The 26,874-nt window shown below is 41.0% G+C and overlaps 1 protein-coding gene across 2 annotated transcripts in view; it reads right to left on the bottom strand.

Moving 5' to 3' along the window:
- The window catches only part of nup210 (nucleoporin 210), a 30,755-nt gene continuing 3,881 nt past the window's right edge, over positions 1-26,874 (bottom strand). The window contains exons 4-40 of one of the 2 annotated variants that reach the window (XM_084015441.1): positions 25,928-26,024; positions 25,642-25,792; positions 25,125-25,257; positions 24,875-25,033; positions 24,406-24,474; positions 24,194-24,300; positions 23,604-23,744; positions 23,343-23,480; positions 22,985-23,140; positions 21,687-21,885; positions 20,850-20,995; positions 19,807-20,025; positions 18,803-18,976; positions 18,527-18,719; positions 17,740-17,846; positions 17,431-17,535; positions 16,728-16,829; positions 15,599-15,727; positions 15,291-15,418; positions 15,069-15,204; positions 14,920-14,982; positions 14,408-14,587; positions 13,840-13,920; positions 13,624-13,755; positions 13,188-13,346; positions 12,744-12,835; positions 11,636-11,810; positions 10,811-10,986; positions 9,101-9,321; positions 8,329-8,465; positions 7,005-7,125; positions 5,417-5,563; positions 3,778-4,025; positions 2,987-3,191; positions 2,470-2,586; positions 2,043-2,120; positions 1-1,141 (exon numbers count right to left, since the gene is read on the bottom strand). In XM_084015441.1, coding sequence (XP_083871567.1) covers positions 1,038-1,141; positions 2,043-2,120; positions 2,470-2,586; positions 2,987-3,191; positions 3,778-4,025; positions 5,417-5,563; positions 7,005-7,125; positions 8,329-8,465; positions 9,101-9,321; positions 10,811-10,986; positions 11,636-11,810; positions 12,744-12,835; positions 13,188-13,346; positions 13,624-13,755; positions 13,840-13,920; positions 14,408-14,587; positions 14,920-14,982; positions 15,069-15,204; positions 15,291-15,418; positions 15,599-15,727; positions 16,728-16,829; positions 17,431-17,535; positions 17,740-17,846; positions 18,527-18,719; positions 18,803-18,976; positions 19,807-20,025; positions 20,850-20,995; positions 21,687-21,885; positions 22,985-23,140; positions 23,343-23,480; positions 23,604-23,744; positions 24,194-24,300; positions 24,406-24,474; positions 24,875-25,033; positions 25,125-25,257; positions 25,642-25,792; positions 25,928-26,024 — 5,225 coding nt within the window. In that variant the 3' untranslated portion in view covers positions 1-1,037. Of the gene's footprint in view, positions 1,142-2,042; positions 2,121-2,469; positions 2,590-2,986; positions 3,192-3,777; positions 4,026-5,416; positions 5,564-7,004; positions 7,126-8,328; positions 8,466-9,100; positions 9,322-10,810; positions 10,987-11,635; positions 11,811-12,743; positions 12,836-13,187; positions 13,347-13,623; positions 13,756-13,839; positions 13,921-14,407; positions 14,588-14,919; positions 14,983-15,068; positions 15,205-15,290; positions 15,419-15,598; positions 15,728-16,727; positions 16,830-17,430; positions 17,536-17,739; positions 17,847-18,526; positions 18,720-18,802; positions 18,977-19,806; positions 20,026-20,849; positions 20,996-21,686; positions 21,886-22,984; positions 23,141-23,342; positions 23,481-23,603; positions 23,745-24,193; positions 24,301-24,405; positions 24,475-24,874; positions 25,034-25,124; positions 25,258-25,641; positions 25,793-25,927; positions 26,025-26,874 lie in introns of both variants that reach the window. The other variant, XM_084015440.1, reaches the window with a different exon arrangement.

The raw sequence follows: 26,874 nt of genomic DNA on the forward strand, positions 1-26,874 counted from the left end.
TGAAAAGTACAAACTTTAATTAGCAAAAAACAAACAGCTGTGTCTGCATTATGAGCTGAAAGCGAAATCAGATATGATTGTTAAGGCATGAATAACACAAAAACAACAACAAAACCATTTGATTCACACGTTCTCTCACACTAAAACTGAATTCACAAGCTAACATAAATACGATTTCCTTTGTCAGATACAAAAATATCACACTCTTGTGTTTTTTGGACAGTGCTACACTCGTCCCCCCCCCCCCCCCCCCCCGACATGTGATCAGGTAAAACAAAACTGGAACAGAACGATCCATATTCAGACACCAGGTCACATTTGATTTGCTTCTGCGTTTGAAGCAAAACTGGGATGACAATAAAAAAAAAACTGAAACTGTTTCACATTGATTCATTACAGGAGCTGCACGTATCATGAAAAATAAAACAGTAATGTTGAATAATGAGATGCCCAGAACAGAAAGTTAGCATTATGCACATTTGAAGGGTTCGTTATCGAGGAGGACAGTTTCAGTTGGACAGCGCTTTTTCTTTCTTGCACAAAAATGGAATAAAGCTACAATAAAAACAAACGTTTTTCTGCTTATGGAAAAAATCTTCAAGTGAATGTGTTTTCTTTCCTGTCACATGTGGATGAGGTTTCCTCCTGAGTTTCTAGGTTTCACATGTCAACATATATTGAGTAGAAGATGCGTAATGAACACAAAATGCAACCGTATTTAAAGCACAAACTAGTGGTTTGTTTTTTGTCAGTTAATAACAGAGCAGTTTCGTATAAAAGCAAAAAAAAAAAACGTACATATAAGTCTGTTTCCACACAAAGACCAGTAGCCCTGTTATCGTCTCGCAGCTCTGAGAGAATCTGCTGTTCTGAAAAGGAAGTTTCTGTACGAACAAATGAACACGCTCCAGTGATTTTCTCTTTTGCAGTCACATCCGCAGCCTTCGTACTGAGGGACAAGAGGCACATTTAAATAGGCATTACTGGCCTGTGGTGTTGGAGGCCTCTGGAGAACAGGGGGGGGGGGCGGGGCTTCATCAGGACTTGTAGTCTGGAGAGTAGAGACGCGACCTGGGGCTGCTGTTGGCGTCCGTCCTCGGCGTCGCGAGGTTGAAGGAATTCATCACGGGAGAGTTCAAACCTGAAAAAGAGTAACAACGAAGCATCCGCAGCAGACGGGTCATTTAAATCGTCTCAAAATCGTCCAAACAAGAAAATGAAGGATGCAAATCAGTCGCTGAGGTTGTTGAGAGCGGTGCAGCCTGTTTGGTATTGGTAACGTGTAGAGATCTCTGGGAAACATCGCAGCAGCGAGAGGCTATAAATTGTGAAAATATCAAACGCCGCCCGCGGCAGCAGAGTCGTTCACAATATGTCGGGAGGATACTTGGGGGACTGATAAAATAAAATGCTTTGCCTCTCCGATTCTGGCCGAGTCCTCTTCTATCGCTTCCATTTCATTCTCGGGGGTTTGAAGCCTGGTTGAATAAACTTCTCTGTGCTGCTCTAAGACCAACGTGAGATGGAGCTCAATTACTCAAAAGAAAACATTAACTGGCTGCATTTACTCTTCAATTTATGTAAGTTATGAGTACATGCAGTGAAAAGGTGGAATGTATTTGCAGAACAAAGGTGACTTTTCTGAGCTTTCAGAACGTACAAATTCAAAACTTTAGTGTACGAAGGCAGCGTGTCCCGAGATCCACTTTCTGTTCTTACCCTTCACAATAAAAGCCCCAGAGGGAATATAACATTTACCCAGAGCATTTTGCTAAAAGGAAACTTAAAATATTAATAATAATAATAATAATAAAATAGTATATGTGAAACAGACTCGCAGACGCTGCTCTGGTTCAATAGGATGCTGGTAGTTGGGCCTCTGCCCTGAACTAATCCATACAAATCTTTTATTGAAAAGATGTTGCAACTGTTGCAAAAAATCTGCATCACTGCCGATATCTGGATGATGAAATATTCCCCAGGCGTGTGTATTTTGCATTTTCGTGTCAAAGCGGGGAAATGTCACGGGGACAGCGTCCTACCTGAGACGGGCGGCGGCGTCCTCTGCATGAAGGCAGGGTGATACGTTTGTTCCCTTGGGCTGAACACAGAGTGGAGGACTGTGGGACGGTACACACACATTAAAAAACACGGTATGACATAACATTAAAACCTCTTAGAAACCACATGTCTGGTTATGAAAATACACTTTTGACTCATTACATTCATTTTTTTATGAAGGATCCAGCAATGTTTAAGATGTTCACATATATATAAAAGACAGTACAGAATTAGTTTCATCCCATTATTACAACTAAAAACAATAAACAAGATGAAACACTTAACTTCCCTCATACATAATGACGTAACAAGCCCGGTATTCAAACCGTGCATCAGTCCTCCTGTACCTCCGAACTACGTGGATTTAAACGAGAATAGCGTTTCTACGGTAACGGGAGGAGAACCCACCGATGATGATGATGGCCGTCCCGGCCAGCAGAGCAAACAGGGTGAAGAACATCATCTGGTAGCAGTTTATGAAGCTGTGCAGGGAGTGGACCCCCTCAGTGTTAACGGGGGGGACGGCTGCTGAGAGAGAGTCATTCATAGAAATCAATGTTCATATTACTGTGTGGTGTGTACTGGCCTAAGAGTTGGAAAAATTATATATATAATATATAATGAAGTGCAACGCTGTACAGACGGGACAAACAAACCATCCGAGCAGTAATATGAAGGTGAATTTTAAATTTGAGACCCTGATGGAAAGATTGTGGATAAAAAGGGTCCAGTGAGACTGTATTACTGACGTCTCACACTAACATTAGCTTTGTACTCGCAGAGGCAGAGGGGTGATTTCAGCTCCGTGGACTACACTGATACGACGTCAGGCTCCTCTGCTACCTTCACACTCTGACCCACGTTACACATGCCTAAAGCAACGTGACCTTGTGGCTGCTTATTTGCACTAGATAGGATGTCTGACCTAGCGTGGCAGCGGCGGGGTCGGCCACGTGGATCAAGGCGACCGGGATGACGATGCTCTGGTCGGAGGAGGTGCTGCTAACGGAGATGGAAGTGGAGACGGCCGCCTGAGGGTCCACGGCACTGACGGTGTACTTGGAGAACCCGGGGAAGCCTTCGTGGACTTCGTTCACTCGGATGGCGATGTTGGGAGAAGCAGACGCCACCTGAAAAGAGATTATAAACACATGTTTATTCTACAGGGTTCCTACACCTTCTCCAAAGTCAAACTCAAGCATTTCCAGGTGCATTTCCATGCTTTTCCAGCCCCTTCCAGCTGTGGTAAACTCCATATTTGTATCAATCCAATGGTCAGTATTCAGTCTACTTATTATGTCACTTGTTCATCACATTAAATGAGATGTTATTGTCCTCTAAACAACCAACATGATGTTTGGAGACAGCTTTTTACAGAAGGACCACAAATGAAAGGAAAACTAATTCCACTAACAGATCCACAGAAATATAATCACCAACTATTTTCATCATCTGTTCATCATCAAAAGGCATTTTTCATAAAGAAATGTCACAAAATGCTGTTTTCAGTCCCTCAAATATGGAGATCTTCTTTTCTCTGTTCTATCATAGATGTCATCACATACAACAGACGTTTCAAGCACTTTCAAGCACTTTTCAAACCTTGAAAACACCACATTTAAATGTTTAAAGTGTTTTCAAGGATTTCCAGCACCCGTTAACCCTGTCTTTAGTAGACATTTTGACACATTTTCAGTCGTGGCGTTTCTGCCTGACCTCCATGTTGGACAGGGCGGCGGCGGGGCCGTAGACCGTGAGCTCGGCTGACGGGTGCAGGTTGGAGAGGAGCAGCTCCGTCTGGTCGCAGTAGAGTCCCGGCTCGATGGCCAAGCGGGCGCTGACCTGTTCCCCGGAGAGGACGCCCTCCAGGCCGGCGCTCACCAGCAGGTTGGTCATGGTCACGCTGAGCACGCGGGTCTGCTGGTCGCTCATTGGCTGCAAGGTTACGGAGCATGTGTAGGAGCCTGGGGGAGAATTCACAAGGTAGAAGGTCGGGATTCATTATGGACAAAAAATGGCAAATACATGTTTTTGTTCTTCTTTTCCGATCATGGGATGTGTAGATAGAGTTGTGTTCTTATTGTGAATAGTTTAACCTTTTTACCCTCCTCATGAAAAAGTTACACAAAAACCCCTCGTGGACAAAAGTGTCCACATGAAATATTACCATAAAATATATCAATATAATAAAAGGCTATGGGCAGATTTTTTTTTATGATGACAGTCTGGGACAGGTCAATGATTAGCACTAACACTGTTTTTGATGGATTACTTTTTGTGCAATGTCATAAAAAAAAAAGTTAAACAAAAACCCCTCGTGGACAAAAGTGTCCACATGAAATATTACCATAAAATCCTAAAATGGATATTTTAGGATTCTTAAAATAATAAGATATTTTTTTACTTATTATTTCTTAATCTTTTAACCAACTTCCTGATCATAACTACCACATATTCATTAATTTACACAATATTAAACCTTTAAATGATAGTTCTTGAGATGATGTCACTCATATTCATAAAATCAAATTGAAATATTCTCAATATAATAAAGGCAAAAAAAAAAAGTTTTATTATGACTGTCTGGGATAGGTTAACGATTAGCACCAACATTGTTTTGATGGATTATTACTTTTTGTGCAACGTCATTAAAAAAATAATAAATGACACAACCATAAAATTCTTGTATATTTATATTTTTTCCCACTTTTTCCCCTTTAAATCTTTTAAACAACTTCCTGATTATAACTCCCAAATATTCATTCATTTATAGAATGTAAATCTTTTAATTGGAAAAAACACACACACACACACACACGCACGCACGCACGCACGCACGCACGCACGCACGCACGCACGCACGCACGCACGCACGCACGCACGCACGCACGCACGCACGCACGCACGCACGCACACACGCACACACACACACACACACACGATCCTATTACAGATAAGCCAACAACTGGAGTGGAGTCCCCAAACACAATTAGTCGGTGCTTCCAGGCTGCAGCGAGTCCTCAGTTCAATACATCACCGGGACACCTTTTATAGTCCTCCTGCTAAACTCATTCCATGGGCAATGCAGATATCGATTATGACCTTGTAAATAGTTTCTTCCCCCCACCAGTGGTGCAGAGAACACACACGTGTCTCGGTAAAAAATAAATAAATACATAAAAAAAAGGTAGAAAATGATGTGAATGTCAAAATAGGATCAATCTGACTACGGACAGCTAAGGGATGCTCAGATGTAGTTTTCAACCTTTAAAATCTGTGAGCTTGAAGAAATTAAAAATACAGGATCGGGTCCCGCTAGGACACCATCTCTGGTCCCAGTTCAGATTAGTCTTACCGATACTGGGGTCGAAGCTGGTGTGTGTTTTGAAGACGTCGCTGGCCGGGAAGTCGATGGCGTCGCTGGTGAAGCTGAGGTGGCAGCTGACGGAGGTTTCTGGCTGCAGCTGAGAAATAGCTGAGGTCTGGGCGGAGGAGCAGGTTCCTGCATGGTCGGAGCACAGGGGAGTAAGATACAACTAACCTTCGACTTTATTATCATCCGCTGTTTTTAATTAAAAAACAATGATGTCATTATTTGTAAGTCTTCAGTTTTTCTAGCAGGGCGGTTACAAAAGAGCAAAACAAAGACTGTTAAAGATAAAAGAGTTAGATGGATATGACGCTGGTATCGATCTTTTCATCTGACAAACATGATGCCGGTTAGCTTAGCTTAGCACAAAGACTGGAAGCGGGGGGAAACAGCTAGCCTGGCTTCGACCAGAGGTTAACAAAATCCTCCTACAACACCTCGAAAGATCACTGATTGTTAACATTTTGTACCTTCTTTGGTTCCTCTGTATAAATAATGTGTATCGGGGGGGGGGGGGGAGCAGTTGCTAGGCAACCAGCAGACACTCCAATGTTACAGGTCGACATTGAGGATTAGTCCAGGACATAACGATCCTGAAATCTGAATTGTGGATTTTGTTTTTTGTGTATAGATTAAAACAAACGGGATATAACATGTTGCTGAGCCTCGGAGGGGCTGGCAGGTGGATTTTGTTTTTTTGTGTATAGATTAAAACAAACAGGATATAACATGTTGCTGAGCCTCGGAGGGGCTGGCAGGTGGATTTTGTTTTTTGTGTATAGATTAAAACAAACAGGATATAACATGTTGCTGAGCCTCGGAGGGGCTGGCAGGTGGATTTTGTTTTTTGTGTATAGATTAAAACAAACAGGATATAACATGTTGCTGAGCCTCGGAGGGGCTGGCAGGTGGATTTTGTTTTTTGTGTATAGATTAAAACAAACGGGATATAACATGTTGCTGAGCCTCGGAGGGGCTGGCAGGTGGATTTTGTTTTTTGTGTATAGATTAAAACAAACAGGATATAACATGTTGCTGAGCCTCGGAGGGGCTGGCAGGTGGATTTTGTTTTTTGTGTATAGATTAAAACAAACAGGATATAACATGTTGCCGAGCCTCGGAGGGGCTGGCAGGTGGATTTTGTTTTTTGTGAATAGATTAAAACAAACAGGATATAACATGTTGCCGAGCCTCGGAGGGGCTGGCAGGTGGATTTTGTTTTTTGTGAATAGATTAAAACAAACGGGATATAACATGTTGCTGAGCCTCGGAGGGGCTGGCAGGTGGATTTTGTTTTTCGTGTATAGATTAAAACAAACGGGATATAACATGTTGCTGAGCCTCGGAGGGGCTGGCAGGTGGATTTTGTTTTTCGTGTATAGATTAAAACAAACAGGATATAACATGTTGCCGAGCCTCGGAGGGGCTGGCAGGTGGATTTTGTCGGATCCAGGTTAGCTGGTTTTTCCTCTTGTTCCAGTCTTTGTGGAAAGCTTCGGTTCCAGGCTGCAGCTTTCTATTCACCAAGAGTGGAATCAAACTTCTCATCTCACTAAGAAACCTGCATCCATACCAATGAGGTTGGTTCCTCCGTCTCTGGTGGTGAGCGGGACCTTGGTTTCCTTGCCGATCCTCACCGATGACGCTTGCCCGGCGGCGGCGGCGGCCGTCCTCGTGGCTGCTTCTACTACGACCTACGGAACCATACGGGGGGGAGAGAACAGCCGATAAACAAGAAGAAGATGCAGGTGTGTGCTTGAAATAATCACGTTATAATTTACATTCCCAAACTAATCGTCTACATCAATCACAGCGAGACAGTGAAACTAATTAAAACACAGCCGAGTGTAGTATGACATCACTGCTGCCTCCGTCAATGTCTCCTCTCACAGAAGTTTAGTTAGAAGATTTATTTGCTTGTGAGCTGTGGAAGATAAAACACCTTCTTATCCCCTCCTCTCCAATGTTTTTTTTTTTTTTTTTTATTATATTTTTTATTATTATTATTTTTTTTTTGGGTTAATTTATCATCATTATTATTATTTTTTAATGTTTTATGTGTTTGTGCTTTTATTTATTCTATTTTTTATTATCATTAACATTATTATTCCCTTTTTAATTTTTTTATTATTATAATTTTTTTGGTTCATTTATCGTCATCATTATTATTCCCTTTTTTAATTTTCTATTATTATTATTCTTTTTTTTTTGGTTCATTTATCATTATTATTCCCTTTTTTTATTTTTACTACTATTGTTTTTTTTTACACTACCTTTTACACCTATAGATATACACTGGAGAATGCATAAATAAGCATTATCAATTATTCACTGCTATTATTTAACTTAGTTATCATTAAATACTATTTACTTATTATTTGTAGGTACACAGATGTATATAATTATCCATGTTTATATGTAGATGTAGAAAACAAAAGGAGTATTGGATTAATGTTCTCTTACATTGTACATTTTAAATGTACTGCTTTTTCATCCCCAGTAATCAAGCAAGGAACAAAACAAACTGTCATAACGTATGTAAAATAAAAACACAGAGGTTTCATTCACGACTGGATGGAAGTACGGTGACACGGAGAGAGAAATTAATACTTTCCACACACTAATGTCACACAAACGTTATGCAAACAATGAGCCACTGAAAGGTGATGATGGATATACTATACATCTGTTAGACTTCCGTTTGTTCTGGTTTGTGATGTATCACTGAAGGATTGACGTGGCGTGGAGAAATTGAAAAATCCCCGGAGAATAGAGAAGAAATAAGAGAAACCAGAGAGGTGTGCTGTTTGCATTAATTACAAACTCGTTTTCTTGTAGCTCATAAATCACAAGACTGAAAGGGAAACGAAGCATTGAGCTGCTTACAGATATCATACCTCTCTGTACGTTTTCAGAACGCCGGGTATCTCGTAAAACACGGTGACCGTCCCGGAGTCTCTGGCGACTGCAGCACCAGTTTTAGGGTCGACCTGAAGAACCCCGTCAGCTGAGCAGCTCCAAGTCCCGTGACCCCCTGCAGAGAAGAACAGATGATAAAGAATATGTACAAATATGAAGATCTTCTCAGCCAAGTAGTACATTTAAAATCGTTTGTTACATCTTATCTATTAGTAGAGGGTTCTTTCAGTCAAATTCAAGCACTTTTCAAGCATTTCAAGGTGCATTTCCATGCTTTTCCAGCACCTTCCAGCTGTGGTAAACTCCATATGTGTATCAATCCAATGGTCAGTATTCAGTCTACTTATTCTGTCACTTGTTCATCACATTAAATGAGATGTTATTGTCCTCTAAACAACCAACATGATGTTTGGAGACAGCTTTTTACAGAAGGACCACAAATGAAAGGAAAACTAATTCCACTAACAGATCCACAGAAATATAATCACCAACTATTTTCATCATCTGTTCATCATCAAAAGTCATTTTTCATAAAGAAATGTCAGAAAATGCTGTTTTCAGTCCCTCAAATATGGAGATCTTATTTTCTCTGTTCTATCATAGATGTCATCACATACAACACACATTTCAAGACCTTTATTCTACATCCAAGCACTTTCACACCTTGGAAACACCACACTAAAGGTGTTATCAAGGATTTCCAGCACCCGTACGAACTCTGTCGTATGAAAGAACATGCAGCTGTCTCACCGTCGGAGCTGGTCAGCTGGGCGCTGAAGCAGACCACGTCCCCCACCACCAGCCTCTGGGCCTCGTCTGGGCGGATGGCGTGCTCCACCGGCAGCGGGACGTAGTCGGCCACGCCCACGTTCTCCGTGTCCCACACGGCCAGCAGAGTGAGGCCCACGTTGACGGTCCTCACGGTCAGAGTGTGGTTCCCGGGGCCGACCCCCACCTGCACCAAGTCATCTCTGCAGAACAGAACATGGGCATAGGTTAGCATTACTTATTATTTAATTAATAGTTTAATGGAATTCATTCACATTCATCGACTGTGGAGGTTACTGAAGGTCCAAGAATAAAAAGTACACCTAATCCAAGTTCTAGTACCACAGTGTGATACCCTTTGGCCTGTTATTGATCCACACTTTAACCTCCATTCATCGATCCCCTTTCATTCACGACCCAAACCCCCGTTATCCGTCATTCAAATGATCTAATTTGCAAAGAAAAATGGCAGAACTAGATGACACTCACTGCTGCTATATCATATATTCTAATATTATTCTGCTGCTATTTCTGCTTTAATATTATTATCACTATTATAACCACTACATCTGTCATATTTGATATTTTTTTGCTGCTACGACTGCTCTGATTACAATTATACATTTTGTTATATGGATTCTTATTATTATTTTGATTATTCTGTACACATCTACTGCAGATCCTTCCTCAGCTGCTCTCTGTGCGGTTTGTGACTTTGGGCTATATAAAGAAATTAAACTTGCTCACTTGGGCCAATACTATAAGACACGCTAGAAAAACAAGCAATACATCACATTCTATTCTTTTTTACTGCTCCAATAGTTCTACATCCGATGTATCCATCTTATTTCCCATGAAAGAATGTTTTGCTTTTTGCCTCCATCGCAGAAAGAATTTGTTCTGGACAAATTGGACCACACTTCTTTCACCTCAGATGGCACTAAAAATCCAATTGGCTCCTTGGAGACTCTGGGATCTAATCACAGAGAAGCCCCCTTTAGTCCCAAAACTACCAGCTTTCCCCCTTAAAATGGTCTGTCAGCACCTGGAGAACTACGTAACCGAAGCAATTTATTGTGCAGACAGATGAGGGAGTCCCTCCCTACCCCGTTAATTTACCCACTCAGGTGGAAACAACTCCACCTGAAGGGAGGGTGGAGGAAGAGCCCAGCAGATTAATGCAGTGAACTGAGAGTGGCAGCCCGCCATGACCTCAACTACCCCGGTGGTATTAATACACACAGTCTGAACCCGAGACCAACACCACAGCTGCATGTATAGAGAATACCGGTAAGTTAAAAATGTTTTAAATGTTTACACTGTGAACAGAACAATGGATAAACACATGTATGTCGAATTTAATCCATTTTTCTGTTCAGCTGGTAGAGAGCTAAAACACAACTCCGCCCGCACCGGTTCATCTTTCCCAGAATGAGGGAATAAATTATAAAATTATAAAAGAAAAATAGATTTTTATATAACTGTACACCTAATCTATACAGCATGAAGACAGGGAGCACAGGAGGAAGGGAAGTTATCTCCAGAAATAAGGTCGATATATATATAAATGAAAACTAAATAAATGAATAAAGACTGCAAATCAGATCCTCCTCCGCTCGTCTGGAATTCACTCATTGAGTGAAACTATGCATGAATGGATGAATAATGTAGGTGAATGACAGCCACGCAGACCTGTTTGTGGAGAACGTCAGCTGGGAGTTGGAGCTGTGGAGGGCTTCTCCCGTGCTGGCGTGGAAGTTGACAGTGAAGGTGAGCACTGTTCCCAGGGGGAGGGCTTTCAGGTTCTCTCTGGTGGGCGTGTAGAGCACCGGACTGGCACTGAAGCGCACGTAGGACACGGGCACCACCTGAGGAAAAATGAAAGGCGGCGGCGTTGCCCTCATTAACGACAGGGAACAATGTCAGCTGTCATTTTAAGGGTCAGCGCTACTGCTAACGATCACAACTCTTCTCCTGCTGCAGACGTGACCTCACAACCAGCTAGAATCCCAGATGACAATGTTTTTTTTTTTTTAGAAAGATGATATCAGAATATGCCTCATGTATTTTTGCCAGGGCTGAACATATAAAAAAACAGTGGTTTCACATTTAACCATTACGAAGCTTTTGTTTCTAGTGGATTTAAGATTTGGGGCGAAATGCAAATGAAAATATTTCAAAATAACAAACATTGTGTACAATAAATTGTATCACACTTGTGAACACTTGTTCAATCGCTATCATTTAAACTGGGTATGTATGTAAATGTTTCAGCAGATATGATGTGATATACACAACTTCTTAATTGAGGACTGGATGGAAATGAGCTTCTGGCTAAATCTGGCATATTTACACAAAGTGGTGTTCATCAATATGTATTGTCCTCTCCAAATAAACAAATAAAATAAAAAATAACTACAGACAGGAGGTCATTGAAAAGGATTTCCCTGTTGATAATCTTAAGATTCTGCTTTTTAAAAAAATGTGAAGCACGTTGGACGCAGCTCTCAAACTGACCTTCAAGGCGAGGACGAGGGTTTGATTGACACCAAAGGTCTCTTGGGAGGTAACGAGCAGAGAGGAGGTGCCAGTAAGAGAGCCGGAGAGGAGGAAGCCCTTATCGTCCACTTGAGCGATAACAACCTGGTCGGGGCAATCCAGCATCCGGTAAGAGAGAGCACCTACGCCGTCCCTGTTAGACATGGAGACACACATGAACATGAACATGTCACTTTGGAATAAATGTTCTGAAATAAATGATCTACACATTTGTCTACGCACGTTGACAAAAGCTTTTGTGCTTTTATTTATTCTATTAGATTTTTATTTTTTACTATTATTATCATTTCTCATCATTATTATTTATTTTTTATTTTTTTATTATTATTATTATTTCGTATTTTGGTTAATTTATCATCATCATTATTATTCCCTTTTTATTTTGTATTATTATTATTATTTCGTATTTTGGTTAATTTATCATCATTATTATTATTCCCTTTTTTATTTTTGTATTATTATTATTTATTTTAATGGTTAATTTATCATCAATATTATTCCCCTTTTTATTTTTACTATTATTGTTTTTTACACTACCTTTTACACCTATAGATATACACGGGAGAATGCATAAGTTAGCATTATAATTTATTTACTGCTACTATTTAACTTTGCTATCATTAAATACTATTTACTTATTAGTTGTAGGCACACAGATGTATATAATTACCCGTGTATATGTGTAGATGGGATATCCGTTTATTTACTTTACATTATTTAGTATTTATATATGAATATATTTTTGGAGGAAAGTCTAAAAGGAGGAAAAACACAAAAACAAAAGGAGTATTGGAGCAATGTTGTCTTCCGTTGTACGTTTTAAATGTACTGCTTTTTCATTCCCAGTAATCAACAGCAAGGAAACACACTAACTGTCATTAATGTATGTAATACTCTGAAAACAAATATCATTTTGTTTTTAAAAAAACAATTCTGGCTCTTCTAATAATAATATTCATCTAAAACGTCATGTTACATTCAGCTCAGGAGCAGGTGGGAGCACGACTGGATGGAAGTACGGCGACACGCAGAGAGCCAAAGAAAGAGAGAAGCTCTTGTAACTCACCTGCTAGTTTGGAGTTTGAGTGCAGAGTTCGGAGCCATCAGTAACTCGTCAGCCTCTATTTCGGGATTAAGCATGTGTAGCTTGTCATAGACCTTGATCAAAGCAGAAAAGACGTTGATTAATAGGGCGCTTTAATCATTCTTTGATGTTTCGGGACAAGAGACACGTCATAGTTTAACGCAGTTTGAAGCCGGATGCATTCAGCTCCGACTAATCTGAAAGTCTAATCACTTTCGCAACTTCAGATATTTCCAAAAGCTCAGCAACTTTCTGTTGCTTTGTTGCCGTAGATACCAGCGGTGGGCAATTTATGGAGAGACAGCAGGGGGTCGTGGTCACGATAAGCAAAGTAGCTCATAAAAGGGGGGTCTTTGTTAAATATCTGCATAAACAGTGCTTATAATAAACTGGATGTTTCCAGCTGGTGTAGCCTCAGTGCTGTACCTGGATCTGGACCTCATCCCTGAGCTCCTGCAGGTTCCCCACCAGCTGGCCGGCCTCTGGGTCGGTCACTCTGAGCACCACCTTCAGCCCCGTCCGCCCCCTCGTTCTTCCCGTCACCCTCATGCCGAAGTTGTGCTCTGACTGGAGCTCCACATTAGCCTGAGACGGAGATAGGCATCGTTATGAGGACTGAGCAAAGAATAGCCGCAGCAAATCAAATAAAGAGAGACAACAGTGATGAGGAAGCAGGGACAAGGCGGAGGCTAACAAGGATGCAGAGACAAAGCAGATCCTCTTTTTCTTTTCTAAATCATAATGTAATGCAGGGACAGCTCGTCTTAAAATCAATCTGATAAAAAGGGGGATCGATGGGACATCGTTAGCCCAAAATAGGAACGCTTCAGTGGCATAAACTGCATGTGACAGTGCCGGGTACCTCGGTGTGTCTGGGCTTAACATCCAGAATGTCTCTCTTGGTGGTGGACCAGGTGAAGGTGAGACCCGGGACGGCGTTACCAAAGGAGAAAGGTGTTTGGCTATTGGTCAGACCCATCACGTATACGGGCATCTAGAGAAGAAAAGGGAGATGAATGAAGGGAGAGAGTCCTCATGTGTTTCCCAATTAACGAAGAAATACCAAAAATAATCCTACCTGTGTCTTTGTCTTCATTCTTGTGACAGGCGCTCTGATTCGAATGGCGGTCAAGACCACGACCTCAACTTCTACTTGATCCTGCGGACACACGAGAGACAGGAATCTCTTTACAGTGAAATCTAAGTCACATACTAGTCCAGAGATCTTCAACAGGGGGTCTGGGACCCCTAGGGGGTCCGGGAGAGTTACAGCAGGGGGTCCCCAAAATTATTTATTTTTCTTCCAAAATGTAAAATATGACCTAAAATACACACTAACATTTATACAACATCTAATAAGCAAATATAAATGTTAATTGTTGTGTTAATGTGAAATTGTTCTCTAAATATATGAATCTGTTAACAATTATTTTAATGGCTGAGCATTGTATACATACATCATTACAATGTACTGCTGGCACTATAGGCTGCACTACACATTATTATTGGCCGGTTTAATAAGGAACATTATACGATATGTAACAGGGGGTCCCTCCACCGGGTCACTATCAGCCTTGGGGGTCCTTGGCCTGAAAACGTTGAAGACCTCTGTACTCGTCCACATTGCTATGTATATGTTTGGTTACCTGAGACACGACGACTAGTTTCCCGGTCTCTGCATCGACAGCTTGGACCAGTCCGGTCACGCTGACGTTCCCGACGGTGGCTCCCCGGACGTGGCCCATGCCGTTAACCGACGCTACGTCCTCGTCGGAAATAGAGAAAAGGATGTTGGACTGAGGCTGAGGGCCGCCTTCAGATGTGATCTAGAGATGACGGCAGGAATGAAAAGGAGGGGGAAAAAACAGTTCAGTCAACAGCTGTCATCATCGCAACGGTCTGATAATAATATGCTGCAAATGTATTACAGAGTTTAATGTCTTGGATGGAGGGTAAATGGTTTCTAATTAAAGCACAAGTTGAGGCAAATTAACGACTGGATGTTTTAACCAATTAGGCTAATGTTATCTTCCAGAGGCGTCCTGGCAGAGAAAAAAGAAGAAAAAAAAACCCGAGGGCCAGATGAACTCTTCTGGCACGACGAAGCCGAGGCCAGCTGTTGCCAGAGCCAAAGCTTAAGCATCAATATTATACAAACCTGCATCATGGCTCCAATTAACAGAGTCATTTTCCTCGGGATGAGTTTGAAGGGCGGGAAAACCTGGAGGTGGAGAGAAGAAATGTTTTTTATATGTGCAAGAGCTATAATTTGAATATGACATTTAGGAAAATCACCCAAAATTATACCTCAATTTGCTGAGGTGCAGATGCAAGTTTTCTCCCATCTTTATCCACGACAACAGCCGACAGAGTGGTCTGACCAATAGATGCACCTTTCACCACGAAAACAGCCGTGTCATGTTCTGTGGCCTCGGCTAAATGTCTGCAAAAAAAAAAAGAAATTAAAGATTTTACACGAAGCCTTGCGAGAACCTTTGCAATGGAAACAAAACGTTTGCCGTGACTTACTTCAGGGAGACGATTGAGGAAGCTGCCTTGAGTTTAAGATTCATGAAACGGAAATAGCTGGACGGGAAGGGCTTCTTATTATCATCCAGGACTCTGACGTAAGCTCTCACGGATTGGCCAATCTCCACCTGAGTGAAGACGAAATGCATCAATCATTAGTGAAGTCATCATTTTTGGTCCACAGGGCAAATCTAATGATGCTAATTTAAGAGAAGCTTCAGTGTAAATTGGGAAGGGAAGTGCCAGAAGAAGATGACCATAGCGTTTAACATGATTGAGGCATGATGAACCCGGGACTGGAGACTCACCTTGTCAACCACTCTCACATAAACCTCCAGGATGTCAGAAACCTGCACCGTGGCCTTGGCAGGTGCTGGAAAAGCCAGACAAAGGTCATGAATCATCACCGTCACCTCGCCTGGATGGACGGGAGAGACCTGGGGGGAGACGCACAGGAAATTCAAATTTAATTAGATTTAATTTCCCAGCATCTCAATTATCTGCATTCAGTGGATTATAGTAGATTAAAATATAATTCCTGGAAATCAACAGTATGTGTAATCTCTTGAATAGATCCCATGGCCGTCCAGATTACAAACTCTAATATTTAAGGAATTAACAGGAATTAAATAAAAATACATGAATTTACCATGTCATATGCAGACAGAAACAAACATGTTACCATATTATAAGCAGACACTACCCGTTCATTTGTACACCATATTGTAACTAATCTATTGCACGTCTGTCCGTCCCGGGAGAGGGATCCCTCCTCCGCTGCTCTTCCTTCCATCAAACCCCCCCCCCTCCATTAATAGTCTCTTATCTGAAGGTATGAAGACAGAGGGCGTCGTAAACTGTACAGATCGTAAAGCCCCTTGAGGCAGATTTGTAATATTGGGCTTTATAAATAAAACTGACTGGACTAATTTGTCAAATGCATGCAATGTGAAATGGGCTATGTGGCGAGTTGGCAGCGAGTTAACATGAACTAATGATTGAAAAGGTACTAATTCAACTCAACAATCTGGGCTGAGTGTAAAGCTAGGGTTTCAAGTGAACAGCTACTTTACTTACAATCAAGAATGAATGGAAATAGATTACTTACAACTCCTGAATTAGCCTGCTCAACAAAGCTACATACAACATGGCGTACTTTGCTTTATCTGCTAAAATATCATACAAAGGTGAAATATTCCCACCAGGCAATATAACCAAACTAACATCCGTTCCTATTTATTGGGATGCCGGCCAATTTCATCATGCATGGTCACAATTCAATTACATTAACCAAAATATGCCATAAGACAGAGTATTGCTCTATAGATCGATATTTTAACCAAATAAATTGACTATTGAAATTGTGCAAGAATTCCCAAATCTTCCAGAATCTGCCCTCATTTCCATGGCAACCCATGTCCTGTATTTCCTTCTTACCTGAGCGGTTCCTTGGGCCTCCTGGAACACCACGTCTGCAATCCCTCTAACACTGGTGTTGACGAAAAAGTGTCCGGAACCTTCTCGCAGGGCCAAGTTAGTCTGCAAACGCCCCCCAAAAAATACAATTAACGCTTTGTGACGGAGCTGAAAATTATTACACCGTTAAAGTTCACCACTATTTCTTTCTGACAGCCAGCTGGCCTCGCACGAGACATCAAGGAGCACCTCTGACCACTTTAAAATCCTCTCACACAGCTCACTGAGCTGTTGTTTAAGCCAACACACACCTGCATAACACGGCTCCTCTATCACACATCTGTATATCACACATCTCTATAGCATCTATATCACACATCTGTATATCACACATCTCTATAGCATCTATATCACACATCTGTATAGCATCTCTATATCACACATCTGTATAGCATCTCTATATCACACATCTGTATATCACACAGGATTATGAGAGGGAGGCCCCACTGTGTCCACGGCAATTATGATTAATGTTTGAATTAATTAACTGTTACAAGAGTGATTATATTAATTTTCGTATTTGGTTCTGCTTAATTAAAAGTGTAAATGACATCCATTACAATTAAATACTAAATGCTATTTGGTTTGGAATTACAGGAGCCATGAAAAGCCTGCGTCTCTGGCCGTATTAAGAGATAAACCCAGTGACAGCCTGTCCACTTACCCGCACATCTGGGTGGTTGTATATAGTAACAACATCTGGAGAAACCTTCACATCTTCAACCAGCAGCAGCTCCAGAGTGGCTGACACGGGGGTCAAAGGGTCATACTGCACAGAAGAAGGAGAGGCTTTGTGACTTTGTCTGTAAAAAGGTGCTAAATCAAATAAACATCTTATTATTATTATTATTATTATGACAAAAGAACAGCAGCAAAACAGAAGAGCATTATGCAGATGTTTTTGAACAGCTGCTTTGTTTAGAGGAAGTGAAACGTTTTCGTTGCCAGATCTGGTGGTGGCTGTGTGACTTACTGGACTGGGAACTTTGGCTGCTGTGAGATGTGAAAGCTGGTAACCGAGAGCCGTCGCTGTGATGGCAGCGATGCCGGTTTGATGATGGACGAGAACCGTCTGTCGCCCTGACATTAAAGAAACAATACAAACCAATGAGCATCACTTATACACTGATTAAAAACACTTCACGTCAGATTGATTGACAATCACTTGTGCTTGGATTGATATCCCTGAATTTTAACTGACTTGGTGTTATACTGTGATGATTCAGTGTTCCCTTCATTTTTTCCAGCTGTGTTCATACAAACAGACAGCACATAATATAAAAACATTAGAGGCTAGAATACTTGGGTATCTCATGATTCCATTCAGAATTGTTTTTCAATTCAAAGTGATTAACGATTTGAATTTGATTTTTAAATTAGTTCATGCTTGAGGATCGACTCCAGTCCTCAAATTATGGCATGATAGCATAATATTATATAATTATAATTTTTTTTAAGTTATATATACACACAACAATATTAATACACAAAGGCAAATCTAAGACCAAAGATTAAATGAATGCATGCTTAACTTGCACAAAGCTTTAGTATAAAAACATGTTTAATAATTGCAATATTGACATGAACTGATTTTCTACCCACCCCTAAAAACTCCTGTATTCCCACTAATAGGTGAATAAATAATTCTTATTCTGCTGCCTTTGCCTCATTACTTCCCAAATGTCTAAACAAAAGAGATTAATTAAGCCAACAATCCACTCTAGTAGACAACTAGAAAGGTTTAAGTCACAAAGCTTTACCGTGAAGTTTCATCTGTTTGTTGCCATCCTCAAACAGCTGGAGCTCCATCGGGATCGTGGGTTCGATGCTGGCCAGCGAGTCCATGGACGACTCCCACAACACGCTCAGAGAGCTGAAGTTGTCGAACTTCCTTCCTTGTTGATCGAAAGCAGCCAAATCCAAAATGGGGTTACGGTAATTTGAAACAGGGACCTAGGAAGAAAAAAAAGGTAGTGCTGATCAATTTGCTTCCATTGTGGGAACCAATCACAGAAAGGTGAAGCTCGTCGACGTACCACCTGCTTGTTCTGCTGCAGCAGCGGGCAGGTGAGGTCCAGCTGGGGGCTGGAGTACACCGGGACCAGGGTGAGGCGAGACGGGGGGGCGCATACAAACTTGACCACTGCCGGCTCCACGGCCGGATACGGGTTGGTCACACTGGCCTTGTTTCCCACCATCACCTCCAGCACCTGAACACCACCACAATGATAAACATACCAGTCATATTTCTATACATACTGGGAGTCATCACAGGTACACTGCACATTTGCACCATGCACAACGTTCACTGCATTATATCCTTTACTATATCCTGTTTTGTTTTATTTATTGTCCATTGTATTACAAATATGTTTTTATTCTCCTTGTCTTTCTGTAATGCATTTTAATTTTGCCTTTATTTTATTTTCAATTCTTGTATTTTTTCACTTAATTGTATGACATGTATGATGTGAAGCACTTTGAGTTGCTTTGCCTTAATATTTATATCTATATCTTCATATTTGCACTATATCCATGTCTTCTGAGTCTATGGAAAAGTTGCTGCTAAACTGCACAGACTGAATACTTTTTTTTCTATCGTATTTTCCATTTGAGGTCACTGTGTGACAGGAAATTGCAAAATAAGGATGTCGTTGCTCAGTGTGAACTATGTTTAACTCGGTATATGACTAAAAATAAAACATCTTGACTATACAGAGGGGCAATATGATTGACGATAAGGAGATTATGAAGCCAGGATTTCAAGCGGTGTATTTATTCTGAAGGTACGAGGAGGAACAAGCTAATATTCAACAATGAGGCTCAGAAGAAAATTGCTTTTTAAAACCCCACTTAGGCAGTTTTCTCTTTCCCTTTCCATTTCTGTGTGCAAACGCTGCAGTCTCTTGACACTTTATGGGGATTGGCCGAGCGTTTACCTGCTTATTAGGCTCTTACTCGCTAACTAGCACACGCCAGGATAACAGGATTTACCATGATGTTCTGAACAAACGCAGATATTGGCAGCAGTAGGTCTCACCTGCTCCCCCAGGGCCCTGCAGGAGGCTCTGACCCAGTGCTGGTTGTAGTTGTGAGACGGGGGGCTGGTCAGAGTCAGGCTCACTCTGGCCTCGTCCTCGGCGCTCAAGTTGCAGAAGAACTTTGAGGGCTCTAAGACCCAAGGCCGTGGCCCGCCCTCAAACAGTATGTCTTTGGATGACCCCAGGGTCACCACGGCAACAGATACAGGGTCAATCGCCTGGAAATAAATAAATAAAATGATGCTGGAAATAGGATATCTCAATTTAAAGAAAACAAAACAATGAAAGCAGGTATTTATGTTAAGCAGCTTGGGCATTCTAGTGTTAAAAGGAACTTAGCCGGAAAAATGTTGAGCTGAAATCCTCATTATTTCACAGAAAAGAATCTAAATTGGGTCAATCTTTAGCTGCCAGGGCAAAACAAGTGAAGTAACACCACAAAAAATGTCTGCAATATTCTTAAGAATGCTATTATGCAAGAAAACCACAGCTGTTGGTGGTTCGGGAGTAATGAAATGCTTCATGATAGAGGAAGATTTGGTCACCTGATCAGTACACAAAAACAACAGCGAAGACGTTTTTTATTCTTGTGCAGTTCTGTGGCCGAGGTGCAGAAAATTAAAATGATCATCGCATATCTGCCTTGATTGTAAGGAGATACTCTGTGTGTGTGTGTGTGTGTGTGTGTGTGTGTGTGTGTGTGTGTGTGTGTGTGTGTGTGTGTGTGTGTCTGTGTGTGTGTGTGTGTGTGTGTGTGTGTGTGTGTGTGTGTGTGTGTGTGTGTGTGTGTGTGTGTGTGTGTGGATGAGTGATTATGTTCCCTTAATAGCTAATTGGTGCATTGAGTTGAATGGAAAGAACAAAAGCAAATCACAACAAATACTTCAGGTAAAGTTTAAGGAAAATGACACCCTGCGGATGCATCACAGAAAATATATGAAACATTCTTTTTAAATGAAACAACTAAAACAACCCAAAAAGGAAATTAACTCTGGAGGTCCATTACGAGGGTAAAAATGAACAAAAAACCCTTTGCACTCACTCTGAGAGGAAGATAGGCAGCGATGGTGATCTTGACACTGAGGTGGACGTTGCCGTGGGTGTAGCTCACAGTAAGTATGGTGTAACCGGGGGCGACGGCCTTGGCTCTCACCCCGCTGCAGTGCTCCTGGCCCGGAGCCAGCCTCCCTGGATCAAGAGGCCAAGGAGTGCAGAGTGAACACATTATTATCATGACAATGTACAGATAACCTCCGGTTGTTCAGCCGGCAGGGCCGATTTATCCTCCCATCTTAAAACCACACCGGGGCACAAAGAGGACTTTTTATTTTTCTCCTTCCCACTCTTCAGATTAATAATACAAGATCCCAAAATGAAAATCTGTAAATCTTGTTGACAGAAGAACTTTGAAAGTGATAAATGTTGTGCACTCAATCCAAAAGCATTGGATGAGGGATTTGTCAAAAAAATACATATTTCTATTAATTATTTCCATAATTCTTCCTTCCATAATGTTAAACTGCATCGGAAGTGTGAATTGATTACAAAAGGACCAGCACTTTCATGCTTTCATGGGAAATTATACAGATTGTAAAAAAAAAAATACAGTAATAATTTAAATTATTACTGCAACAACATAATGAATACAAAGGGAACATTTAAAATGAATACAATAAATAGAACGCACACTTTTAGTCAAATAAGTTCAGTAATATAATTAAAATGCTCATATAAGCCCACAACACATGAACACACTTTCCTGCCTGCCTCTGGTCCACTGGGCCAAGAGTTGTGATCAGTCATAACTCCTGCTGATTAACTCCAAACAGGGCGATCAATGAACGAGGCCAACGTGGAGTGAATGTGCGATCGGACTCACCGTCCAGCAGCTGGAAGACGCCGTGGTTCTCCTCCTCGACCTGCAGGTCGAACTGGGAGCAGTCGCTCAACATGACCCGCTCGTTTCCCACCTCCTCCAGGAGCCCGAAAATCCTGAGGGGCAGATCCAGGACCAGACCCACCCTGGCCTCCACCGGGCAAGGAGCGAAGTCCATGGCAACGGGCTCGACGACGTACACCTGCAGGACCACGGGGTTAGAAAAGAGCGTTAAATTGACGGATGGGAACGATAGTAAAACAGTGAGATTAAAGCTTTTAGGCTGCAGTGTACTTTTATGGGTCGCACAATTAAGTCGGGTAATTGCACATCACAATTTTAATGTTTTTCTATAATAATGTACTCCAGAAATAATTTATTATCTGTTGTGATTTTTCAATTCGCTTTAATAACTCGAATATATAAAATACTGACATTAAATATGACAAATCACATCCTTAAATAGAGATTAACGATGGAAGGGGGCGGAGCAATCATCTCCAAGAGGTGAAATATAATGTTCAGCGCTGCAGACCTTTTTTTAACACACATTTAGTACCAAAAAGTTAATATATTATATATATATATATATATAATATAAAATATTTGTTTTTGTGTATATTTATATTAAAACCAAAACAAGCAAGTTTTTTAGCAACATTTTGTGCAAAATCTGCAAAAGTGAAGTGAAGACTAATTTCTAAATAATTCAGTAGGAGCTACTTTGTGAGGAAAAAACATATTTAACATAACACAACACATAATATAACACATTTTTCCAAAACTGCATGGAATAAGCAGAAAATGGGCATATCTGTAAAACGTGGACATATTTTTGTAGTAATCACATTTGTTTTACTGTCTTTGTTTCAATACAAATGTGTGTTTCTGTTAGGTGAAAGTGTTTTGAACTTGAAAATGTATATTTTGCAGGTTATTTGGTTTGTTGTTGTTAGGATTAAGGGTGTAGGTGATGGTGTAGGTTAATGGAAATGGCAGATTTTTGGTTCAAGTAAGGGGCAGACAAAAAAAGAATAATTATATTCTTCTTTCTGCTCCTTTCCAATCATGAAATGCATTAATTTGACATATATGATGTGGACTTGTGTGTCAACTTTATATTGTGTGCATTTTCATGAAAGGAACAAATAAAAAAAGTGTAATCTTAAAATGTTGATTAGTGGCTTGTGTAAACGAGGAGTGAGAATATAATATATTACTTTGACACGAACGCTTCACTCAAAGAAAATGCGATATGTTGAGTAATTTTGACATCGTGAATTATAACACTGATGACTTGCCTTCATCTCGCCAAAGTGCAGGGGGTTGCGTAGATCGTGAGCGTAAACGACGCTGACGCCAATGTCGCTGACTGTCGTCATGACTCCCTTCACCGTCACCGTGGCGACAGCCGTGTTGGAGGAGGACCAGCTGAAATTGCCACTCCCTCCTGTCGCCTGCCACAAGCACCCGGGGAGAATAGAAAGTCATCACATGCACACGAATGACACATTCATTGGAGAGCTTTATCGCAAAAGTATGAATAATAGTTAATTACACTACAAAAAAAAAGATGTCATATGCTCAATATTTCTGCCCGACAGCAGATTAAAAGCCATTCAGGCACCAAGTTGTTCATTGTGAAAAGGGAATAATTACCTTTATTGTGTATTGATAAGCTCCAACCTTGGGCTGCCATGGAAATGTCAGAATGCTTGGACGTAGCACTATGGGGTTGTAGATTTCTACATCCTGTTCATTGTGGACCGGGTTGGCGAGTGAATGGACCGTTCCAGTCTGAAAGAGAACAAGAGGCAACAGGAAATGAGTGGAGGAAAAAAAAAAGGGGCCAGAAGGTGAATGCTGATAGCGATGCTCCGGCTGGAAATAAAAGAGGACAAAGTTTGCAGGTGAACTCACTTCATCCACGACAGCTTTTAGCGTCGCGTCGATGAGAGTCAGGCCTTCTTTCAGAGCTTTGACACGATGGTACGATCCATTCAGAGAGGACTCCAGGAGGTCCAAGTACTCGGCGGGGAAAGCAGTGGCGATGCGGACATTCTGCAAACATAAAAATCAACGACCTTTGTATGTGTCTGCACAGAGACTCATTTTCTTTTTAATAGCCCTTTAAAGAAAGGTTCAAAGGCTCCAAATCTCTTTTCCTAATGTCTCTTACGTGTTCCTCACCGCCTCTGATTGAAGATGATAAAATCTCTCTTTTTTTTTATTTACCATTATACAGGAAGTAGGAAAATCCTAATCAAATTAGTGGATTATTTAATGCAACTAATAAAAAAGAGCAAGAAAAAGAGTTAAGCTTTTAGAACTGTGACAGAGGTTGTGTTCTGCTGCCTTTAATTTATTGGTGATTAAATTAAATAGTTAGGTGAGGCCACATTTTAGAAGAATTCTCATCTGACTTTCACATAATCATATTCTATAGAAATACAAACGTCATACCAGACACACAATTAAATCTTTTTTTTTTTAAACTGAAGCACACTTACATCAGACAGGTAGATTTTGTTGCCTGATTTATCGAAGACTTCGATGAGGATATTATATTCTCGGCCGGTTTCCAGAACCCAGCTGTCTCCTGGATGGATTTTAAAACCTAAACAAATTACAGTGAAAAGCAGAGGTTAGATACATATTAAAAAAAAAATGATACTATGAAATACGTCTTGGTTTATTTTAATAGTAAGAGTAAGAAACAGACCTAGGTAGCCGGGTTCCACCACGTACAGGGTGCTGTTGGGGAGGCGAGACACTCCCTGCATTCGGAGGCCTTAGATTCTACTAAGGAACGCTAACATGGGACAATGACACCTACTCATCATAGTATCACTCCACTGCTCACACATTAATAACAAGATCACAAATTCCCATCAGGCTAACTATTGCTGAATTTGTACATCTTGGTTTCAGCTCAATAAACGTCAATTTAAACGTCCAAATTGGGCTTTACTGAAATAAACTCATCACATACTGGGAATCTAAATTGTTACTTTCTCTCCTGAAAAATGATTAAAACTAAATATCAGCTTTTCATGAAAATACTACACATTTTTTGGGGGCAAGTAAAAAGGATGATACAGCTGGTGACGTCGCCCCTAAAAATCAAAGTATTCAGTTCAGGGCCAAGATTAAGGTGAATAAATCGCTAATACGACTCGATGGAAGGATACTCTTATGATCCAGCACCACGTTCATGTGTCCCAGTTGAATGGCTGTAGCCGTGGAGGTGCTTGGGTCCAGACCGGCCACAGCAACGTCCGGGTTTCCATTAGAGCCGATCACACCGTCCTGGAGGTGCAGCTCATACTGATCGCAAGGCATCACGAGCTCTGGACGGACATAAACCGCACATTAGCTGGAGAAACGGCAAAGTGACAGTAAAATAACGGACTTTACTGTTCACTAAACCACAAGTCAGACCTGTGATGGTGCCCTGTCTTATCTTGAGGACTCGGTATCGGATGGAAGTTCCCGCCAGCAAGTAGACGTCGTGCGCGGGACTCAGCAGGATGTTCTCTAAAATCAGCAGCCGTACCTCAGCGGCACCCACATCCTGTAGCACACGGTAACCATGGCAACATATAAACACAACACTAGCTTCCCGCCTTAACAAACCAGGTCTGGTTGCAGTGATTAAATAACAAAAATATATATAAATCAAACATATACAGTTACAAGAAAGTAGCTCTTGCTCATTTCTTTCAATATTTTATATATAACCTCTTACCTGGAAAATTACTCAGGTAAGAGGTGAGCACGATGACAAAAAAATGTATGCTTAACTCTTTGACAAGACAGAAATACAGCTTAACTGTCACCACTGCTATGACATCATATATATGAGGTGGGAAGGACTCATTACAAGCAATATTTTGCATCTCAGACATAAGAACACAAGCTTATTCTACTCGTCTGAGCCGGTCTAAAACTTGCTTACCTTATACAACGACTCCTGTATTTTCGCCTTCAGTTTAGCGTGTCCTGTTTTCTGTCCCGATACCAGAATAATATCTCCCTGTTTCCCAACACGCTCCATTTCAGATATGTATGCAGGAGGTGTGTAGGTGGACTCGGAGAATTTAAGTACCCTTCAGGGGAGAAAAGAAACACACTTGAGACTTAATGTCAGAGAAAGAGGAGCCAAAAAAAAAATTTTTGTTTTGGGTTTGCTATCAGATTAAAAAATAGAAAGCTCAGTGGAGTTTGAATGCAGGGAAACCTACCGTAAAGCATTGTGAGAGTCAGAGAATCCATTCACATCTACGTCTTTCACTAAGGTCCAGTCAAACACTAGACCGGCAAGGGTGCTGAAAGTGTTTCCTGCAACATTAAAAAAGGGGGAACTGTTATTTCTTTTGACTTACAACTTCAGGGCAAGTTACGTAAATTTAAAACGCTTAAAACATCAAAACCCCAAAGACAAGGTGCAAATGAAACACATTATTCATGGACATTTAAATAGGATTAAAACAGTAATTTAAGAGCCAAGGAGGATAGAAAATATAAAAAACAAGCTGGAATAGAATAAGACAGGTTTGATATAATATATAATAGGAATTAAGTAGTTATCATACAAGTGTGATCAAATGTTTTAATAAAAAGGCAGGGGCAAAAATAGTCTTCTGCCTTGATTTAAAAGACAACTTCAAATCTAAACACCTGGGTATGTGAGATTTGGTGAGGAGCGGAGGATATTTGCCTTTCTACTTGTGTTAAGACTCTGAGGTCACTACACTTGAACGCACAATGGATCCTGAGCACAACTGTCTGAAAGCCTCTAGAGTCGAATTAGCTGCAACTAAACCTAATATGCATTTAATGACAGGATACTTGCCGTCCCTTTTGTAATCTGCTCCCATCTGAGGAATCTAAAATGTGCTTAAAAGGGCCAAAGCAAACAAAAACTAAACGGCCTGATCGAGGAGAGAATGGGGCTGTAGCTACAGCTCGTTAAACCAAGTGTGTCAGCCTTAACTGGAACCAGTCGGACTGAACAAACACAGTTTCAGCCTGAGGGGGAAATACGCAGCCTCGAGTCATCTCAGTCATCGCGGCGAGAAATCTTTAGAGCGCCAAATAAACACTGTGTGGGCATGTTACAATAGGGGAAATTGGCGTCAAATAACACCAGCAGCTCATAACGAGAATGGCTTCATCCTGGTGATGAGTC

The sequence above is a fragment of the Eutrigla gurnardus genome (assembly GCF_963514095.1).
Source record: "Eutrigla gurnardus genome assembly, chromosome: 8".
Lineage (NCBI taxonomy): Eukaryota > Metazoa > Chordata > Actinopteri > Perciformes > Triglidae > Eutrigla > Eutrigla gurnardus.